The 21945-nt window shown below is 41.4% G+C and overlaps 1 protein-coding gene across 1 annotated transcript in view; it reads right to left on the bottom strand.

Annotated features, from left to right (window-relative positions):
• ABCA1 (ATP binding cassette subfamily A member 1) overlaps window positions 1-21945 on the bottom strand; it is a 767698-nt gene that overhangs the window by 436592 nt on the left and 309161 nt on the right. The window contains exon 7 of the mRNA XM_044068257.1: window positions 13709-13900. Within this exon, the coding sequence (XP_043924192.1) occupies window positions 13709-13900 (192 nt within the window). The remainder of the gene's footprint in view (window positions 1-13708; window positions 13901-21945) is intronic.

Here is a 21945-nt window from a genome sequence, read left to right as displayed (position 1 = left end):
TTGTCGCACACACCTTTTGACCTATGTTGTACTTAATGTGAATGCTTTCCTCTTCAGACTACTTAGCTTTCCAATTGCAATCGGATGTGATGTCTGAAGGTGCTTTTTTAAATTCGACGTACTGTTTACCGCAGTTCTTTAGGGCTTCTTTGTCGGCGGACATAGCTTACATTTCACATCAATGTTTTTTCCATCGTTCGTAATTCGGTCAAAGAATTTCATGTACATGGATCATTCACATGAACTTTGACTTTCTATTTCTGAATGAAAGCACTAAGCAGAAAAATAAATGGATGCGCGTGGAATATATATATATACTGCAAATCTTTCTTAACTGAAGGCTCTTTCAAAATGTGGCTCTGACTGGCTGAAGTTTAAAATAAAGGGACTGCCACAAATAAGAAAAAAGTTAAAAGTTAACTGTATAGAACTTTTGTTTTTGAAAACATGAATCTGTAGTGAATGAATTTTCTAAGTTTTTTTAATAGCCGAGTAAAACACATATCTGAAACACCGTATATGGAACAGCATAAAGCTTTTATTTCAGCAAAAAAAAAAAATGAAGTTTTGTCCTATGTGGAACGCTCCCCATTCGACCTTAAATGAACCCACTGGTTGCTTTTCCACACTGAACAGCTTTGGCTCTGCTACACAGCTTTTATTTGGTCCATATAAAGCAATTACTGCCAATCGGCAATGAGGTCACCCCAGAGCAGCCCCTCCTGCGGCAACCCCCTACCCCCCAAAGCAGCCCCATACCCAGCAATTCCAGCGTTCCATTACTTGGGTATTTCTCCCCAGTTATCATAAGTACTGTTCAAACCTGTCAGTGTGCATACTGCTTTTTACATACTTCTACAATAATTACAGATATTGAAATAAAAGAGCACAAACACTGATAACCATTTGCTAAACAAACAATATAGTCTCGCAGTGAAAACAGACTTGGCACGAGCAGTAAACATCTCTGCCCTTGAAAGTGACATTCAGTGAAATGGCAGTAAAACTCACAAAGAAAATGCATCTGGCCAGTGGAGGACATCCACACAACAGGCCACTCTAATACAATATGCAGAGGGTTCCACTCTCATTTGCACATCTGAAACACGGTACACCTCCAAAAAATTACTGAGGAAGCTTTAACAGCCACTGAAACATGGCTTTGTAATTCATAATTCAAGTTCAACCCAAAAAAGACCAAACTACTACTTTTTCCCCAAATCCCTCTGTCATGAAAAAAAACAAAATTTAAAGTCCTCTCTTTCGATAATACAACTACTGAAGTCACTTCTCATAGCAAATTATTAGGAGTGACAGTGGATGATAATCTTGCATTCGACCTGTATATACAAAATTGCATAAAAAAAAATCAATGAAAACTAGGACTGCTTTACAAAGCCAAAAACATACTCACCCACACAACTAAAACTACACTTGCCACTACTTATCCCCTCCCCACACTTTATGGTACTCTCATCCACACTAACCTCCAGGCTTCACAAAAATTAAAACTTACACAATGCAATAATAAAGTTGCTAAATTTGCAGCAAATACCCCTTTCAGAACCCACCACTGTACAGCACTAAAAAGCCTAAATTGGTTAGATATGCCTAATCAATTAACATGTACACAGCTTCTTACCACCTATAAAATTATCCAACATCCATCTGTCTGTACAGGACTTAAAACACTTTCTACGCAGCTATTATTCCCAGTCAGTGATTGAGATCCAGTGACCAAAACCTCCTACTTACAAACCTTATTTCTTCATGGTGGTGCAGTGGTAGCGTTGTTGCCTGACAACAAGAGGTTCTCCCGTTCGATTCTCGGCTGGAGTACGAGGAGTGCTTTCTGTGTGCAGTCTGCATGTCCTCCCCGCGGTTGGGTGGGCGCTCGAAAGACATGCGTAAATGGGCGTGCCTTCGTTGAAGGTTGAACGTCGAGCTGGCACCTCGGCGTTCGTGAAAATCTACTGCCAATCATTAGCAGACCAGAGTTCCACTGTGGCGACCCCTAACCGGGAAAAGCTGAAAGACAACAACATTTCTTCATCCTCATCTCCTTGTCTTTTGACCTTCGGCTGTTATTTTCCATTCACCTCTTGTGGAATTCAACTACCATCCACTTCAGTCTTCACTACGACTTTTGAGTCAGCTATCAACTGCATATATTGAGTCAGCATTCCTTGCCTTCCCACTCCTTTTAGATTTTATTTTTTTCTACCCTGGTTTCAAGATCACTCACCCCTGAACATTCAAGGATGTCAGATTCTAAGCACTGAATACGTAAATACGTTTTCCACTGGCCCTTTCTTCTCACATAATCATTTCTAATCCAGTTAGTCCATTCATTGCCCACACCAGTTACTTATGGATTTTTACGTAAACATATTGTACCATTCAGCTTCTGCACTGAGATTCTTTGAATGATGTCCGAATCCTTATCTTCTATAACCATTATTTTGTCCTACAATTTATGACTATATGCCCTCTTTGCTCATCTACATCAGAGTAAAATTAGACTACCTTAGCTAAATTATTTTATCCAGATGTAAAATAAAGTTAAATTCATTTATTTATGAAGTGTTAACTTTGTTGTTCCTCTCACTGCAGTGTTTAATTTACATGTGAGATCCACACAGTCATAAAATAAGGCAGATACCCAAGTAGGAAACTATTAAAATTATCAACATTGCATACACTGAATAAATAAAGCATGACAGCAGAACTACCAACACGAAACAGGAAACGTTATGCAACTTTCTTGTTCATAGTACTATGCATGTTTACAAACTACAGCACTATAAATTGACAGAGCTTCAAGTGTATGCTGCAAGACACCAGGAAAGGCACAGCCCTGACATATGAGGGAAAGTGTAACAGAAGGAAGCTCTTATACAGTTCACAGAGTTTCTAAAATATTCAAAGTCAGCTGTTAGCTGGTTAAGCATGGACTGCTTAGTAACTGTAAGCTACTGGTATAACACCAAATCATCCATTTATACCAATATAAAAGTAAGAGATAAGCTGCTACCGTAACAAAAGCAGAAATAAGTCTGACAACTCAGCTTCATTTGACTATTCAGACTGCATACATTCATTCAGTGCAGCACATGATTGCAGACAAGTTCAGTAGGACCAGAACAGACCCCCACAAATGGAAACATTAACCTGGGGTCTTCCAAGAACTGATCCAACTATGGAGTACACCACAAATACATATGTTTTCCTCCCATCAGAAAAGACAGCTAAACAAATTCTGCACCAGGACTCCCTGCAAACAGACATGGATGACTAATGCTTTCTGATTCCCATAAAAGACAATGTTCTTGTAGATTTTTCTATGCTTTCCATTGGTAGCCAGGTCTCTAGTAAAGATCCAGAAGGACTCTCCAAAACTCTTGGTGGTGATTTCCTTTTGGGCAAGACAACACCGGTTTTCCCTTCCTTCCAATTTGGCCAAAGACAATACCACAGTCTACCCACAGACCATATCTACCCATTACAGGACAGGGGAAGTTTGCGACACCCCACTCAAGAAACTCTTCATCTAACTGCCTGATTGACAGAATTTTGATACCTTTTAGGTGCCTTTATTCTGAGGACATGTGGCAGGTATTAAAGGAGGCACAAAAACTGCTACTAAAAAATCATACACTTGCAAGTGGAAAAGATTTTCTAGTTGGGCCAGTCAACGAACCAGGCCCAGTTGCAATGCTTGCTACTGAAACCATTTTCTGTGTTAATTAGGCTATTAATGTGACTCTTTGAACACACCTTTTATGTAAGTTGATTGGCGGAAATACAACACATAATAATACTGTTTATATTTTTAAAAATGGAACTTGTGTTGTAGTACATCTGATGATACCTTAATTATTGTCAATAACAAAAGCGAAAAGCTGAGTAATTTATTATTAAAATATTTGGTTTATATTGAAGGTGTTCTTTGAGGTGTTACTATTTTTGGAGTTTTTATTATGCCTGTAGGATTCTGTGTTCAATTTTTGTTTACACTCTGATAAGAATGAGCAAGTTTTTTGAATCAGTGCAGTTTGAGAAGACATGGGATAGCCAAACACCACAGGCCCTTGAAGTTTTACTCATATTTTCTAAAGCTTCCTGCATGACTTATGCAAACAAAAAACAATGTAGGCAAGGTGCACATGTTACACAAGTAATAAACTTCAACAAAGTACAGGTTCATTAGGCATTAACTTGTGTGGTGGCTGTATTGTGAAAAAATTAGGGCTGATGTTGGTACATGCTGTTTAAGATGATGCATGGCTCTTGCAGTGCTAGTAAAACATGGAACAGCACTCCACTTGTCTACTTGGCAACAGATTTAACTTGCGGGAGGAAGGTGTCTAAACAGGCTCTACAACATAAGTTCCTTTGAAGCTAGTCTTACCTTTAATGCAAATTGCACATCAATATTACATACACAGTGGCTTGTGTCTTCCTTGGATAAGCTTACTTCTGTTAATTCTGCCATGAAGTGGCTGACTAATCTGCTCTTATCAACTATACTATCTTTTCTTCGGTGTGGGGCCCCTGTTGTAAGGGGACTGAATTTTTGGAGGGATTTGTCATGGTGCACTTCTGTACATTTTAGTGAGGCACACTGCAATACTGACATCCAAAACCACAGCATATTTTTTATAGTTTTCATGCATGCAGTTGTGATGGGCGGTGAAATAAAAGGGTGTCATTAAAATCATACGGTCATGACTAAAATGAAGGAATTCTAATTCAGTCAATGGATCCTCCTCTCCCTTAGCAAAGACATTCATTCTGAATGGGGAGAGGTCTGGCATAATGGTTAAGGTTTAACCTTACAGACACAAGGTACAGGGTTTATTTCTAACCTCTGGATATTGGCTAGACTTATAACAGTCTGCAGGCTAATAGCACAGTACTTAACTATGACTCTATGACACAAATATCATGTAACTAGGCTGGACACCATATCCAAACCCCAGATCACTTCAGATTTATTTATTGTTTGTGAAATGGAAAGGTGGTCTGATTCAAAACACAACTATTCCATTCACAATCCAAGCCAAAAGCAACAGTACATTAATTACTACAAAGGTGAGGTAGTAAAACAGAATAAAATATTACAATGACTGAATACATATTCTGCAAGGATACAGATGTCCTTATGTGCAAAAATGGAAACAAAACCTCAGTGCTATATGATTTCTCATTCTGTCATAATCAAAAATGACATTTTGAAGTTTTTTTGCCATGACAAAAAACATAAAAACAAAACAGAGTCATATTCAGTTTATGTCAGATAACAATTGATTCTGGAGTGAATATGTATGCAGATGTTGTGGCACTATAGGCAGGCTCTGAGCAAGAAGTTCAGCAAAGGACAAGGTAATGGAATGGCATGCAAAACGGAAGGCTCATGGGAGGAAACTGAGTAAATGTAAGGCAGTTGTAATAGCAGCAAATGGGAGGAATCAGAAGAAGATGAGAAAATAGTGGAACAGGCCAACAGCTTTAAGTATCTTGGCGGGTGAAGGGAGGCCTGAATGACAAGGCAAAGCTAGAATCAGAGCGGCTGCTGTCAACTGGCACAGAGTGTCGGTGATCTTGTTTGACAGAAGAATGCTAAAGCATCTGAAAAGTAATGTGTGCAAAAAGTACAGTTTTGTACCTACCATAAATGTAGATGTCCGAGAGGTATGCATCTGCAGTCCTAACATAAGGGTTGTCCTGCCTCAGGCAGCCCTTCGGTCGGCCGGATTCCAAAGTCTGGGTCTGGCCTCGGCTGATGTCGCACTTCACCCGACGTCATAGCTGCTGTGTATTGGGTATAAAGGCATCAGCCGACGCCATTTTCCTCAGTGTTTCTTGCCCCAGATGCCAGGTGCCCTCTAGGAAGGCTAAATTTGGATAAATGCAAATGATTCCAAACAGTAGAGAGCAAACAATATAAGCATGTATATACATATATACAAACAAATACACCATAATAGATTCCCCCAGCTAGCTACAAGATGGGCAAATACCCTAGGAGTACCACAGAGGGGAAGGAGGGCGGGTAATCCTGACTGCAGATGCATACCTCTCGGACATCTACATTTATGGTAGGTACAAAACTGTACCATGTCCTTCAAGGATGCATCTGCAGTCCTAACATATGGGTAGAATACCATAGCCAAACTGGGGGAGGAGGCACTAAGATAATGATGGTGTAGTTAAGATCCCTTGCAAAACAGCAGTTGCAAAACCTGCTCGGGATCTGGAGTATAAAGGAAGATTATAATGCTTGGCAAATGTATGCACGGAGCTCCAAGTAGCAGCTTCTAAAATGTCTTTGGTAGCCACTCCTCGTAGGAAAGCTGTAGTAGTGGCTGTAGCCGTGGAGTGAGGTCTGATGTTTTCTGGAGTTGTCTTTCCATGAAAAGAGTAAAAAAATCTAATGCAATTTCCTATCCATTTTGAGATTGTCTGTTTTGAAATTGCTTTTCCTTCCGTTCCTGTTGCATATGCTACCAGAAGCTGGTCAGTTTTTCTGTTGGTCTTAGTTCTGTCCAGATAGTAGCGTAATTGCCTGTGCACATCCAAGGTATGTAGTAGTCTTTCCCCCCTGTTCTGTGGGTTGGGGAAGAATGTTGGTAGGTGGATTGCTTGGTTCAATGATACTCTCGAGATCACTTTTGGCATAAAAGTAGGGTTAGTTCTCAAGGACACTCTATCCTGATGGAAGATAAGGAAGGGCTGTACTGCCATTAATGCCTGTAATTCAGAAACCCTTCTTGCTGAAGTGATTGCAAGCAGGAAAGCAGTTTTCCAAGATAAGAACTGTAATTCTGCAGTTGCTGCTGGTTCAAAAGGGGGAAGTGTTAACTTTTCCAGCACAAAGTTAAGGTCCCATGTAGGCAAAGGTGGCTTCCTTGGAGGCTTTACATTTTTAATTCCTCTCAGAAACTGCCTGAGTAGAGGATGAGAGAAGACTGGAGGATCCATGTTGTATTCTGCTGAAATTGCTGATGCATGAATCTTAATGGAGGAGTAAGACAGGCCATTGTGGAAAAGTTCTGCTAAGTATTCCAGGATGTTAGCTATGTTTGCTAATGATACATTTTCTCCTTTGCTGCACTCCAAATGAGGTATCTTTTCCATTTGGCTGAGTAAGTCTTCCTTGTGGAGGGTCTGCGAGCCTCCAGGATAATGTCTTTAACCCTCTGAGATAAATCTGGGTTATTTTGTTTTATGTAATATTCCAAGCAGCTAGCTGTAGTGTTTTCAAGTTTGGATGTAGGATCCTGTAGTTGTTCTGTGTTAGTAGTAAAGGACATAAAGGTAGAGGCCATGCGTGTGTCCGAGACATACTCCTCAGTAGCGGGTACCAATGCTGCCTCGGCCAGTCTGGAGCTATCAGGATTATTCTTGGGTGATCTTCTTTGATCTTCAGTAGCACTTTGTGCATCAAAGGAAGAGGTGGGAATGCATATGCTGTCAGGTTTTCCCAACTGAAGGATAGGGTGTCCACCTTCCAAGCAAGTGGGTGGTATGTCCTTGTGCAGAATTTCCTCAATTGGTGGTTGTGTGGGGATGCGAACAGGTCTATTTCTGGTAGTCCCCATTTCTTTGTAATGGTTTTGAAGATGTCTGGATGCAGCATCCATTCGTGGGCATCCGTGGTAGTTCTGCTTAAGGTGTCTGCTAGAGAATTTTCTTTTCCTGGCGCAAATGTGGCCTGGAGTTGAATGTTGAGGTTCAGGGCCACATTCCACAGGTCCATTGCCATCCGGCATAGAGGATATGAGTGTGTACCTCCCTGTTTGTTGATATACCACATGACTGTGGTGTTGTCCGTCCTTATCAGCAAGTGACCCTGTTGAAGAAAAGGTCTGAATGTCTGGATTGCCTGTTTCACTGCCAGCATCTCTTTTTGATTTATGTGTAGATTCAGCTGGTCTTGTGCCCATAGGCCTTGTATACAATTGTCCACCATGTGTGCCCCCCCAGCCTAGGTCTGAGGCGTCCGTGGTGATAGTCTGGCTTGGATGAGGTTTGTGGAAAGGCAGTCCTCTGTTTAACTGACAGGCCTGAGCCCACCACAGGAATTCTTGTTTCAGGCATGGAATTATTGGAATCTGGGCTTCTAGACTGTGCTTGTGTTGAGACCATACATTCCTTAGGTACCATTGCAACTTTCTCATATGCAGCCTGGCATGTGGAATCAATATTATGCAGGATGCCATGTAACCCAGGGCTTGCAGGACTTTCCTTGCTGTAAGCTGGGTCTGTGTTGTTAATGCCATGAAAGAGAATGGTAGTTGCTTTTGTTTTTCTGCTGTGAGAAATGCCATCTGATTTGATGTGTCCAGTTCTGCACCCAAGAATGTTATCCTTTGGGATGGTACCAGCCTTGACTTTTTCATGTTGACTGTGTATCCCAGGGCTTGCAGCAGTTGTATAACCTTTTCCAAATCTTTTGTTAATTTGTTCTTGTTGTCCGCTTGTATTAGGCAGTCGTCCAGGTATGGATAAATCTGAATTCCCTGAAGCCTGCAATGAGCAATTACTGATGCCAGGCATTTCGTGAATACTCTGGGCGCAGTAGATAAGCCAAAGGGCAATGCTGAGAATTGATAATGCTCTGATCCTGCAAGAAATCTGAGGTATCTTCTGCAATCTGGTCGTATAGGGACGTGCAGGTATGCCTCCTTGAGATCTAGAGTCACCAGCCAAGACTCCTTGCCCAGCATGGGAAGAAGTTGCTGTAGGGTCAGCATTTTGAATTTTGGAACAATGAGATATGTAAACAGAGCGGACAGGTCGAGAATAGGCCTCCATTGATTTTCTTTCCTTGGTACCAGGAAAAGTCTGGAGTAAAATCCTTGCCCTTGTTCCATAGGCGGTACCTTTTCTATAGCTCTCATCCTTAGTAGGTGGTTGATTTGTCCTAGAGCGTTTGTTTTTTGGTTTGGTGGTAGGTTTGGCATTCCTCTCTTTTTTGGTAGAGTGTGGAAGTGAAACCTGTAGCCTTTGTCTATAGTCTGTAAAATCCATTTGTCTCCTGTAATGTAATGCCAGTTTACGGAAAATAAGGCTAGCTTTCCGCCCAAGGGTGCTTCCAGTTGTTCCCTGGTAGGCGGTATCAGAGCCAAGTCATTGTGTCTGTCCTGTGAAACTGGCCATAGCTGAATCTGTGGCAGTACTTCTCTGGTTGTTAGGCTGCCACTGACGTCCCCTGTAGGCACCTCTGGATTGACCTCTGCCTCTTGGGTGCCTATTTCTGCCTCTTTGTGCTCTGGAGGTGTCTGGAAAGGACCAATTCTTCGAAGGCCAATTTCTACTAAACCTCGGAGGTTGGACCTGTAAGAAATCCTTGACTGTTTGGACAGATTTTGCTTTTTCTTCCACCTTCTTTAGCACTTGCTGTGCAGGGGAGCCAAACAAACTTTGTTTCTCCATAGGAGCATCTAGGAGCTTTGACTTAACATGGTCTGGACCAGGCATGCCTTCTAATCACTGTTCCAGTCATAGCTGATCTAAAGGAAGCCTCCAGTGCATCATAGCCGCATTTTAAGGAATGATTACTGACCTGCTGAGTGTTATGTACCAAATCCCGAAGGGACTTACGGTCTATAGGTTCAGGAGAAGACAGTTTTTTATTTAGCTGGTCTAACAAAAATTCCTGATACTGAATCATGTGGAATTGACAGTTTAAGGCCCTGGCCGAAAGAGTAGCAGAAGTATAAACTTTTTTACCCCACCTCTCTAATGCTCTAGATTCTCTTTCAGAGGGGAGGGGGTTTTTGGCAGAGGCAGTTGCTACAGCTTTGGGGCCCTGTGAAATAGTTTCAGGATCTGCAATAGGAGCCTTATACAAGTGGAAGTGTGTGTCCGGGACCCTGTAATATCTGTCGGGCTTGGCAGGGGCCGGAGGAAGAGAGTCAGGGGCAGTACAGGCATCATTATATGCATCATCAACAACTGTTAGTACTGGAGGAATGGCTAAAGGCCTATGCTGTGGTAAATGTAAAAAGGTCCTTAGCCTTTTCCTTGAATCTGAAAAATCCTGGCCCTGCCATTGAAAATGCTCTCTCATAGCATGTAAGGTTTCCCCAAAAGAAAATTCTTCAGGAGGAGAGGCAGAAGGAATGGAGTCTTCTGCATCAGAATCCTCATAAGGAGAATATGGGCCTTCTGGAGGGTCTGAGTTTTCTGAATCATCCGAGGAATAGTCTGTAGAAACAGGATCCGGGGGCTCAGTTCTAGGCCTCTTCTCTGGAGGGGGTTGAGAGGCCCTGTCTGGGTGAGGTTGGGATCCCCTGATCAAAGAAATGAGATCCTCAGCCAGGCTGAGCATTTGGGAACTAGAGGTAGGCCTGTGTGAGGGGGTTTTAGCAGGCAAGGCCTTAGAAGATTTAGCTGCTTTAGCCCTAGAAAAAGCCTTGATAGACATAGATGCAGGGGGCCTAGCAGCTCCACGTGCAGGAGTAGATATGTCTAAAGGAATAGTATCTGATAAGTCCTGGGTGCCTGCTACAGCAGGGGAAATTTCAGTAGCAGATTCAGCCATGCTCTGTGAGGCCTCGGCTATCGGAGGCATGCTTTCGGCCGAAGGAAGAACCGAGGACTCGGTTTCAGCCGAAACCGAGACACTCGCGGTTGGCTTAACCGTGGTTTCAGCCGAAACCGCGGACCGCGAGTGTCGGTCCTTTTCCTTACGCTTTTAGCTAATTGTGAAGTCGGAGTCTCCGACGGCATTTTCTAAGCAAAAGCGGGACCAAAAAACTCCTCTGCAAACTCCGACCGACGCCTAAGTGTCCGTCGGTTGAAGGAAGCACAGGCTAGACAAGCTGATACGTCGTGGTCTGGGCCTAAGCAAGGAAGGCAGTAAGAGTGGAAATCCTTATGAGGTATTTGTTTCCCACAAGTTAAACAATTATTTACTTTTTCTGACATCGGCTGAGGCAAGAAAGAGTCCCCAACGGGGTACTTAGCTTTTTAGAAGTCTTCGGTAGTAGAAATCTCTGGATCTGACCGACCGGCACTTGCGAACAGCTTCTGCTTCGGGCACCACGCGGCAAGAAAGAGTGAGGAAAATGGCGTCGGCTGATGCCTTTATACCCAATACACAGCAGCTATGACGTCGGGTGAAGTGCGACATCAGCCGAGGCCAGACCCAGACTTTGGAATCCGGCCAACCGAAGGGCTGCCTGTGGCAGGACAACCCTTATGTTAGGACTGCAGATGCATCCTTGAAGGACATCAGTGGTGCAACCAGCACTACTACAGAGTACATAAACCTTGGCATAATATTTATTTATAGGGAAGGATCAGATTCCCGTGCAGTACCCCCTATGTGTATGTTTTCAGTTTTATGGTTAAGACACTTTGGAGAAAAAATGGTTAAAATGGTGGACACTCTTCAAAAAATGACATGAAAAGGAGGTATACAGCAAGAGGTTGGTCCTCTCTTTAAAGTAAACCGGACTTCTATTACAAAGGCGAGTATCATAGCCCTATAGATCTAGGAAGGATTTGTAGACACTACAGAGTTTTACGCAACATACAGCAGATGAAAGGAAGTCATACCCCAGTTAATATATCAATTTACCTTTGCAATTAGCTGCTGTGACATCAGGGCAAAGTTATGTGAGAAACTACCACCCCAGGTTTGACCATTTGCCAAACCCATCCTTGTTGAATTCCATGGCTGTTTACAGTGTGTGAAGAATCTAACTACAGACATAAATACATAAAAGAGTAAGGAAGTACTCAACTTTTATTCTCTCTCTTTCTGTCTCACACACACAAACACACACACAGACACACACACAGACACACACACACACATGCGCGCACACACACACACACACACACACACACACACACACACACACACACACACACACACACACACACTTACCTTCACTCGCACTGTACCAGAATGGCTGTTCACAATTCCACCTGCAAGTAATGATGACTTATACAACTTTACTGAATTTCGCATGCAAGCAAAGGTTTACTTCTGTGGTGGCGTGCGTCCATGCGTATGACACACGCATGGTCCTCCTTACAGGAGAACACGCCACGGTGTTAAGAAGGTTTTTTTTTTTTTTTTTTTTTTTTTTTTGTGGTTTTGGAAATCTGCGTTGCGGACTGCCCCTCTTGTTCCCCCAGCTAAGTGGCTGAATTCAAGCAAAAAGTAACACAAAGTAATTCAGCCACTAGACTAACATTAAATGGTGACAAACCAGCGGTACAACAACACTTAGAAATAGGCTGCATGCCAGAAATCACACTGATCTATTTTTTCCTAAAGTTATTTTATAACATCAGTTCACAACAATGTTGTATATAGTCCATTCCAATTAATGCACGTCTTAAGAGTGATATGAAATTAGTACATCAGCTGCATTGTTCAGCAAGTATAACTGTGGCCAGCAACTCTGGCAACTAATTAATACAGCAAACTACCTGTATACATTACTTCCCAACTGTGCAGATAGCAGCAATGCCCTGTACTGAAATGTATATCCCAAACTGGTTTCCATGTAGTAAACAATAATACAAACTGACTGCTGCCACAATATCACAAAGGTTACTGAATGAAAATAATGCATAAATAGGATATGCGTTCAGAGACTTAGTCAGATTAGGGCACCTGTTCATTACCCACATATCAATAAAACAGCAGGTTGATAACTGCACGTTACAAAACCAGTCAGTTATCAGTACTTCACGTTCCACATAAGACAAATGTCATTATGACTGAATGCAGTACAGTGGAGTAGGGTTCCTGGAATGTCACAAACACTGGATATACTGAAAGTCTGGCTAAACAATATGAACTGCTGTTGTGCTGTTCATTTAGGAATCCCTGTCCTGTATGCCAACTGCCTTGTTAGGACACTTTTTTCCATAATAATTTGCAATGATCTTGACAGTAGTTTTCAAAAATATCTTGAGTTAGACATCTGATAAAAGGGATTTTACACTGGAAAATCTACCACAGTACAGTCAAAGACTGATGTAAGACAATTGAAATATGTTACAATACAATCAAACACTGAAATAAGATTCTGGATGTTAATCTGGTGTAAAACTGGTTTAACACAAGCCTGGTGACTGAAAAAGAACTGGGTCCAAGAACTCAAAACACTATTCTGCCTGCATAAATACAGTGTACTAAAGCTACAGCTAGACCATACAAAACGATATTGTTTTGTCTGTTCAGTGTTTAGCAGAACACCTGTTCAACAATAGAAACAAGGAAAGCTTCTGAGGTCTTGCTAATGCCTGCACAGTCTATAAAGCAGACCTCCAACTGTTTCAGATACTAACATTGTTAAAGATATTTTCTAACTTTAATACAGGTTTAGGTCATACAAAACTGACAGATGAAAAACACCTGTTTCATCAAAGGAACACAAGATACCTTATGCGACACTCTGCTTGAGTGTGGAAAACAAACAGCTGGCTGTGTTCCAGAATTACATAAGGAAACAGACTGAGTAATAAAGACTTTGGACTAGAAAGCCCTCCAGGAACTACCAATCAGCTCAAAACTTTGAACTACAAAAGTTTCTTAGAATTAAACCTTATGATACCTGGATAGAGAGGGAGACGATTGCAGCTAATAGTGTCATATACATGTTACAATTCGGGAAAAATCTCACTGTATTCTAGAAATATGAACTTTGCGTCTTGAGACTCTAGGATGGCTTACCTGCATGGGCTTCACAATGTCAATGCTAGAGTAGAAGGACTGTTCAGCAGCACTTAGCCATGTCTCGCTAGAACTACAGATGATCTCTTGACACTGTTTAGCCACACTTTTGTTAGCAATAGTAACAAAGTTGTCAAGGTCTCGGGTTCTGCACAGATCCTTTAGCCGTATTCCAAATCCATTTTTAAGGACCTGAAAAGGTACACAAATACCTGATTGGAAAATGCTGGTTATAAAGTGTTAAGCAGTGAAATCTTAAAAAAAATGGAGACATTTCTCTAAAACTGCAACAGAACAGTAAATGAACAAACTTAGCAGTTCTGGATAGATAAAAAGGTTTTACTCTTGAATAATACCTCCAGTCTGAGCAATCCTACACAAGTGTGCTGACTTGGAAAAAGCTAAGGTTTCCATTTCTCACGTTAAGCTGTTATTATCAGCTAAGACAACTATACTTGAAAGACAAATATTTGCATGATTCATGAACTTGATTTTTTTACATTATGTGTCACAGTTCTTTACATTTCTCCACACACCAATGACAACAAGACATACATTTGACAGTTCTTTCATTCCAATTTTTTTCATACCACAGCTTCAAAAAATCCACAGTAGGCATCGGAATAATAAACCCTGATGAAGTTGTGGTATACGGACGAAAACACAGTGTCCAGTTAATGCTTTAATAAAGTTGTTTATTTTTTATTTTTTTCTTGCTCTCCGTTTTCATTTTTGGCAATACCATAATGGTTTATTAGTCCAATTTACTTCCAAAGTGATTACTGTGGATTTTTTGGTATTGTTTTAACTACTGGGCACATTTTCCTCTTCTTTGAGCTTGACTCATACTACAGCTTACTATTTCCAAATTATTTCATGTCAGCATTTGATTCTTTTGCAGCACCAAGACTGTAAGACTACAGACTACTATCTATAAGCTATAATTACTACCACACTTAGGTAAACCTTCTGAGATACTAATGCCAACACCCTCTGAGTATCTGAAAAATGTAACACAGTGTGAGCAAATCCAGAAGGGTTGTCAAACTCAATTGTGAGCATCCCTCTGTAAATCAGTGGCAAGAATGAAGAGTTCCCTCTCCAAAACAGCTACTCCCCAGACTAGTAACAGGCAATGAAGATCAAAGACCTTTGTTCCCATTAATAACAAGGTCTGAATGGATATTTGTACAATTCACTGCCACATTTTATGCAACCTCTGATCTTGTACATGAATGAAGTGAAATGTCCCTTAAATGGTCACAAGTACACACCACCAATCCTATCTTGATTAACTGTTGCTGAAGAGGTGAATCCCACTAAGCTTACTTACTGCCTATTTACAAGGGATGCTCCCTGGCTCTTTTTGAGAAGTTCCATGGTGCCCGACCACAAATGGGCAGACAGAACCTTTGTTTAATGTTTCATTCAAAGGATTTTAAACAAGATGTTGTCCAAACTACTCACCAATTCTAATACAGTCCTATACCTGAGGTCAACAACTCCCAGCATGTGTGTGTCAGTGAATGGCAATTCTGAAAGGCACACCAACCTTCTAAAAGGAATTTAATTTTTCTTTTGCAATCCTTACAGATCATGGGATTTTGACAGTTCTGAGTGAGATGAACAGCTTACTGATGACACATCCTGCTGGTAAGACTCCAGAGTGATAGCAAATGTGTTTTTTGCAGCATTAGGAACTATCCTAAACTGGCTACATGAACAACCATCAAGTACACTGAAATACCTGGTATATTTCCACTTACTTCACTGCAAATGAGCACTGCATTTCTAGAACTTTTAAATCTTACATTTATGTATTCCTTTCAACAATACCACAAATGCATTTAGACACTAAGAGACAAATGGCAATTGGAAAGACTTTAAAGGTGCATGTGCGCATAGATGTGTGCATTTGTACATGCAGTCCTTTACCAAGCACATTACTTCTTATCATTAAGTTTAATTACTGTGACAAACAGTGCTAGTAACAACAGAAAATGCTCTGTCATAGCCAGATGCCAGGAAATATTTGTTGAATTGTTTATATTCACAAATACTTCCTAATTGTTAACTATTAGCGACTAACTCACTGCAGACAGTCAATAAGATGGTGTCTCAAATCTTGTCATTTACAACATCAATCAACCTGTTACTAGAGTTTCTTTAAATCAGGTTAAAATCATGCAAAATGGACAGGGAGTAATTGAAGAAACCAGTAGTAACACTTGCAGGGATAACAAATAGCAAAATCATACTGCCATAATTGTCCCTGATGGATCAATGTTATAAACTGTGACAAGGAAAAAAATCATTCATTATCTTTCAATCAAATTTGAAAGTCCTACTGCTTCAAATCACAGGTCTGAAATCTAAACAGAAATGTCGTTTCAGAAAATGGGTTACTTTAAATCAGCATGCACCCACACTTATACATTGTTACATAAGTTACTTAAACACTAAAATACAGAAGTAAAAACTATATGAAGAGTACGGCACTTTGAGGTCCACACAGTTTTCCTAACAACAAATATGGTCACTAAGTCCAGAGGAATGTATTAAAATCTCAAACCTCCTCTGACCTTTTGTACATTTCCATACTTAAATAACACAGAGGCAAAATGTCTCATACTTTGAGGTCTGAAATACCATGAGTTGCTTTTGTTTATGCTGTGGGTGTCAAAGCTAATTCATACTTTGATAAAATGAACTGGAAATCATATAAGAAGATTGTGTGCGTGTGCGTGTGTGTGTGTGTGTGTGTGTGTGTGTGTGTGTGTGTGTGTGTGTGTGTGTGTGTGTGCGTGTGCGTGTGCGTGTGTGTGTGTGTGTGTGTGTGTGTGTGTGTGTGTGTTTCTTTACGTTGGCATTCTGAAAGCACTGCCAAACAATCTGTTGTTCGCCTAGTTTCAGAGTCAAAGCTAAGGAACAACAGCTTCAGAATGACCACTGAAATCTGGTTTACATTTAATTTTGTTGCATATAATGTTTATGCGCGTTCTTGGGTCACAAATGTACATACTGCCAGGGATTTGAAATGATGATAAGTTCATCTCAAACCTTTGAGGGTCTGTGTTCTGTAGAGTCCTCCTTCCATGCAGTGCTGTTTATAAAAGTATGCTAAATGAACTAAGCTGGTAAGGGATCAATATTCTTGCCCAGCTGTATGGTTCTGCACCCCAAGCTACAGACAGAATTTATATCTGTCTGCAAACACCAAACTATTTATTCATTTATTTCTTACCTTAAAAAGTGCACAGGTTGTTGTAAAGTAAATGGGCAATTTACTTTTTCCTCTTCATCTTATGTTGAATTAAATTCCCCTACACTTTTTGAATTCATTACCTTCTGTGGAAGCTTCTCCAATCAATCTGCAGCTCTATTCAAATTCTTCCTTACTTCACAGATGAGTTCCATCACACACCCCACCCCCATTTTTCCTATAAAACTATTTAAACAGTAGACCCTTACAAGACGTTCTTTATCACTTATATGGAGTAACAACTACCATTAAATAAAAGTTATGTACTTATCATAGCAATAGATCTGTGTTGTCTGCTTCTACCCTTCTTTAACAGATGGGTTACTAGATACTTACTTTTGACAAGGGTCTGACTTTGGCCACTCTCAGACTTTGGATCCAAAGCTCAGGCACCTCCCTTTACCCATAAGCCCCTGTAACTACAGTTACCTCAGAGAGAGTTTACCCATACCATATAGTAAAAACTGTTATGCCATCCTAGAAAAAACAAAGACCTCACAAAAGAAACCTGCTTCCTTGCCTACAGCTTAAAGAGTACATGAGTAAGCCATGGGACGTACCAGTGCAGTCACTCCAGGAACAATGGAAAAACAACTGGATGGGGGAAGATGGCAGGAAAGTTGTGGAAGGAAGGAAGCAGACAACACAGATATATTGTTATGCTTACTACATAGCTTTCATATCTGACGTTGTCTCTCCCATCCAGTCCACAATGGATGAGACAGGCTCCCCACATAATATCAACTTTGGGCACTCTCACGGAAAGACATTCTGGAGGACAGCCGAATCAAAGGATGCTCCTGATCTGGATTTTAAATTCAACTAGCAGTAAGATATGAAGGTATGGACATTGGAACAAGTAACTGCAGCACAGATGTTGTCAAATGATACTTTGCAGAAGAAAGCAGTGGAGGTACCCACTGATCTAGTCGAATGAGCCTTAGGTGGTTTAAGTAAGGATAATCCCCTACCCTTACAGACATTTGAAATATAATCAGACAACTAGCAAGAAAAAGTAACTTTGGACACCCATTTTCCAAATTTGGCCGGAGAAAAAGGAAACAAACAGTTGGTCAGCCTTTCTAATTTTCTTAGTGGATGCAAATAGAAACTAAATTGATGGTGCATGTTTAACAAGTATAACATGTATTCTCCTTTGCTGGCGAATCCTCAGAAGAAAATAGGAAGATTGATAGACTAGGTGATAATTCAGAAAATGTCTTTGGGAGAAAAGAAGATTAGTTCTTAGAGTATCTCTGTCCTTACAAAGTAAGAAGAATTACAGGAAAGGGCGTGTAGTTCTGATACCCTCTTAGCAGAGATGTCTGCCACCAAAACAAGGTCTTCTAAGCCAAATATTTCAAGTCAACTGTAGCTGCAGGTTCAAAAGAGGGTCTGGTTAAGGCCTGTAGAAAAAAGGTTTTTATCTCAAGGAGGTGGCTGAAGAAGAAAGGTACCCCTAAGGAAGACCTTGGACAATCTAAGGGAGGCTGCCTCTTTTATACCCCTGCCGCACTGACATCAGGGAAGAAGCGACAACAACCGACGCCGGACCAAGGCTTTGGAATTCAGGCCAACTGCAGGACCGCCTGACGGCAGGATAACCCAAGTGTGATGACTGCAGCAGCATAGCACGATGAACATGTACAGAATCCATGAGGTCATCTTGATGACTTGAATGCCTTACTGAGGCATCCCAACCTGTAGCCTAGAACACTGTACTTCAAGTGTATAAGTGGAGACAAGACATTACCCACTGCCAAATCCTCATGGCCTCTAGATATAATGGGTAACGTTGTGCTCCTCCCCATTTGTTAATGTACCAGGCTACTGACATATTGTCTATCTGGATGAAGATCACATCCCTGGGAAGGGAGTCCTGGACAGCCTGCACTGCCAGTAGAACTGCCCTTATTTCATAATATTGATGAGAAGACTGGTCACTGAAGGGGACTAAGCGCCTTCAACCATCTTCTTCAAAAAAATGCCCCTCCCTCCACCCTAGCTGGGAATCATCCCTGGTCACTGTAGCCTGGGGAGGAGAAAGAAAAATAAGTTATGTACTCACCATAATGTTCCATCTGTGTTGTCCATTTTCATTCTTCCTCAACAGTTGGGTTCGGATTTGAACCTCAGATGTGACCCAGCTATAACTATAGCTCGTGGTAACCTAAAAGCTGTCAAGCTCCTTCCTACCCACAATGAACCAACCCCTAACATGCCTCAGATCTTGTTTGCTAGATGACATGAAGTAAGAAATATTTAATATAATACCCCTAACAGAAAAAGCCCTTACGAACTCTCGTTCTTTCAGAAGTCTATTATAACAAAGGATGGGGGTTGGTGGGTAGGGAGTTGAGAAAGTATGAAAATGGACAACACAGATGGAACATTATGGTGAGTGCATAACTTATTCATCTGATGTCAAGTTATATTCATTCCTCAAAAGATGGGACAGAGTCCCCAGCTACCTGAAGCTCAGGGTGGACTCTAAGGAAGGAAATTCCTGAGCATGGTTGAACCAAATGCTGCTCTTCCCCTCAAGACCAGCTCAAGTTTGTAATGAGTAATAAACATACGAGGATTGGTCTAAGTTGCAGCTGCACATATATCGTACATGGAATGCCTAGATAAAAATACTGAAGAAGTTGCCATGGATCTAGTTGAGTGGGCTCTTAAAGGTTTTGGTAAGAAAACACTCAATTTACTGTAGACAAAGGCTATACAGTCAGTAAGCCATCTTGCCAAAGTGACTTTTGTAATTGACTTACCAATTTTGAATTCCGCAAAGGAAAAAAATAGTCAATCAGATTTTCTAACTTTTTTTGTCCTGTATACGTATAAACATAATTGCCTATGAACATCTAACAAATGCAACATGTACGCTCCCTTGTTCTGAAATTTTGGAAAGAAGACAGGCAGATTAATGAACTGATTGATGTCAGATTCTGACACCACCTTAGAAAAGAAAGAAGGGTTGGACCATAATGCTACTCTAGCCCTATGATAAAACAAGTAGGGAAGGTTAGAAGACAATGCTTGAAGTTCATTTTTTTCTTCTAGCAGAAGTAATGGTCACTTCTTCTTCTTTTGGCTTTTTCCCGGTTAGGGGTCGCCACAGCAGATCATCTGTCCACTCATGATTGGCAGTGGAGTTTTACAGTGTCGAGTTGCCAGCCCGGCGCCCAACCTTCCACACAAGGCACACACACACACAACCCTAGGGCCAACTTAGAGTGTCCAATCCACCTACTGCATGTCTTTGGGATGTGGGAGGAAACCGGAGCACCCGGAGGAAACCCACGCGACCACAGGGAGGACATGCAGACTTCGCACAGAAGGCACCCCAGCCGAGAATCGAACCAAAGAACCTCTTGCTGTGAGGCGGCAACGCTAACCGCTGCACCACTGTGGCCGCCCAGCAGAGGTAATGGTCACTAGAAAGACAATTTTCCAGGTCAGAAACTTAAGATCACATTTTGCTGCTGGTTCAAAGGGGGAATGGATTAATGTCTGTAGCACTAAGTCTCATGGTGGAGTAGAGTCTTTATAAGGTGGTCTCAACAGAAGAGTGCCTCTCAAGAAGGACTTACAAAACTTTGATGAAGCTAGGGAAGAATTCTCAAATCTGATATGGAAGTTAGAGATTGCTGCCAACTGAATCTTAATGGTCAAGGAGCTAGCTCTTTAATTGAAATTGTTGCTAAAAACTTAAGGACACTTTTTTACAGGGGCAGAAAAAGGGTCAATATGTTTTTGATGAGCCCAAATAACAAATCTCTTCCATTTATTCTGTAAAGTTTCCTGGTAGAAGCTTTATGTGAAGACAAAAGTATATGACGGACAAAGGATGAGAGAGCACAGGTTGTCTAGCTATTAACGGAAGTGGAGAAACCATGCTATCAGCTTTAGGTTTGAGATATCCGGGTGAACCAAGCCTGTCAGGAGAGACAGGAGGTTGGAGTTGGATCCAAAATCCAAGGTGGGTAAAGTACATGAGGCCAAGGAAAAGGAACCAAATCTGTTGAGGCCAGTAAGGTGCAATAAGGATTGCTTTGCTCTTCAACCAGGCAGCTTTCTGTAGGAATTTGGGAATTAAAGGGTTGTAGGGTAGGCACATAGAAGACTGGAGGTGAATTGTGGAGTACAGCGTCCTCCGGTGATTCCCCCGTGGAGTGATCAGGGCAAAGAAGCTGCTGCACTTGCTGTTTAGGGAGATGAAAATAGATCATAGCAAGACTGGCACCATTGATGGAAAATAATTTCTGTCATTTTCATGTTGAGAGACCACTCTTGAGGTAGTAGAACAGATCTGCTCAATTTGTCTGCTATCATGTTAGACTTCCCCGGAATGTGCGTTGCTATCAGAAAACAAGTTGAAAGAAATCACCCATTGCCACACTCTGATGGCTTCTCGACACAAAGAGTACGACCTGGTTCTCCCTTGTTTGTTGATGTACCAGACTATAGAAATGTCTGTCTGAATGGCAGCTGTCTTGAAAGGGAGAGAGTCTTGGAAGGCTTGCAACACTAAAAGCACTGCTCTCATTTCCAGGACACTGATATGTGTATGGACTTCTTTGGGGAACCAAGTGCCTTGCACTGTTTTCCCCAGGAAGGGTTCCCTCCTCCAATCTGGGATGTGTCTGTGGTCACTATGGTCTTGGGCTAAGGGAGAATGAAAGGAAGGCCTTGTAGAACCTGACCCAACTGAATCCATCACCAAAGGTATTTCTTGCATGTCTGAGTGATTCTTATTTGGGCTAACATTCATTGATAAAAATCGACCATTGCGTTGCTGGCACCCACTGAAGAATTCTCATATGAAATCTTGCCGGAGGACCTAAAACTATTGTGGTTGCCACTGACCCCAAGGCTTGAAGAATTAACTGGGCTGAAAGTTTGGTACTGTGAACTATTTTCCTGACCTGGAATCTGATAGTTTGCACTCTTTCAAGAGGAAGACAAACTGTTA

This window comes from Protopterus annectens, chromosome 4.part0 (assembly GCF_019279795.1).
Source record: "Protopterus annectens isolate FY-2018-M chromosome 4.part0, PAN1.0, whole genome shotgun sequence".
Classification (NCBI taxonomy): domain Eukaryota; kingdom Metazoa; phylum Chordata; order Ceratodontiformes; family Protopteridae; genus Protopterus; species Protopterus annectens.
This window is presented reverse-complemented; position numbering and strand designations above follow the sequence as displayed.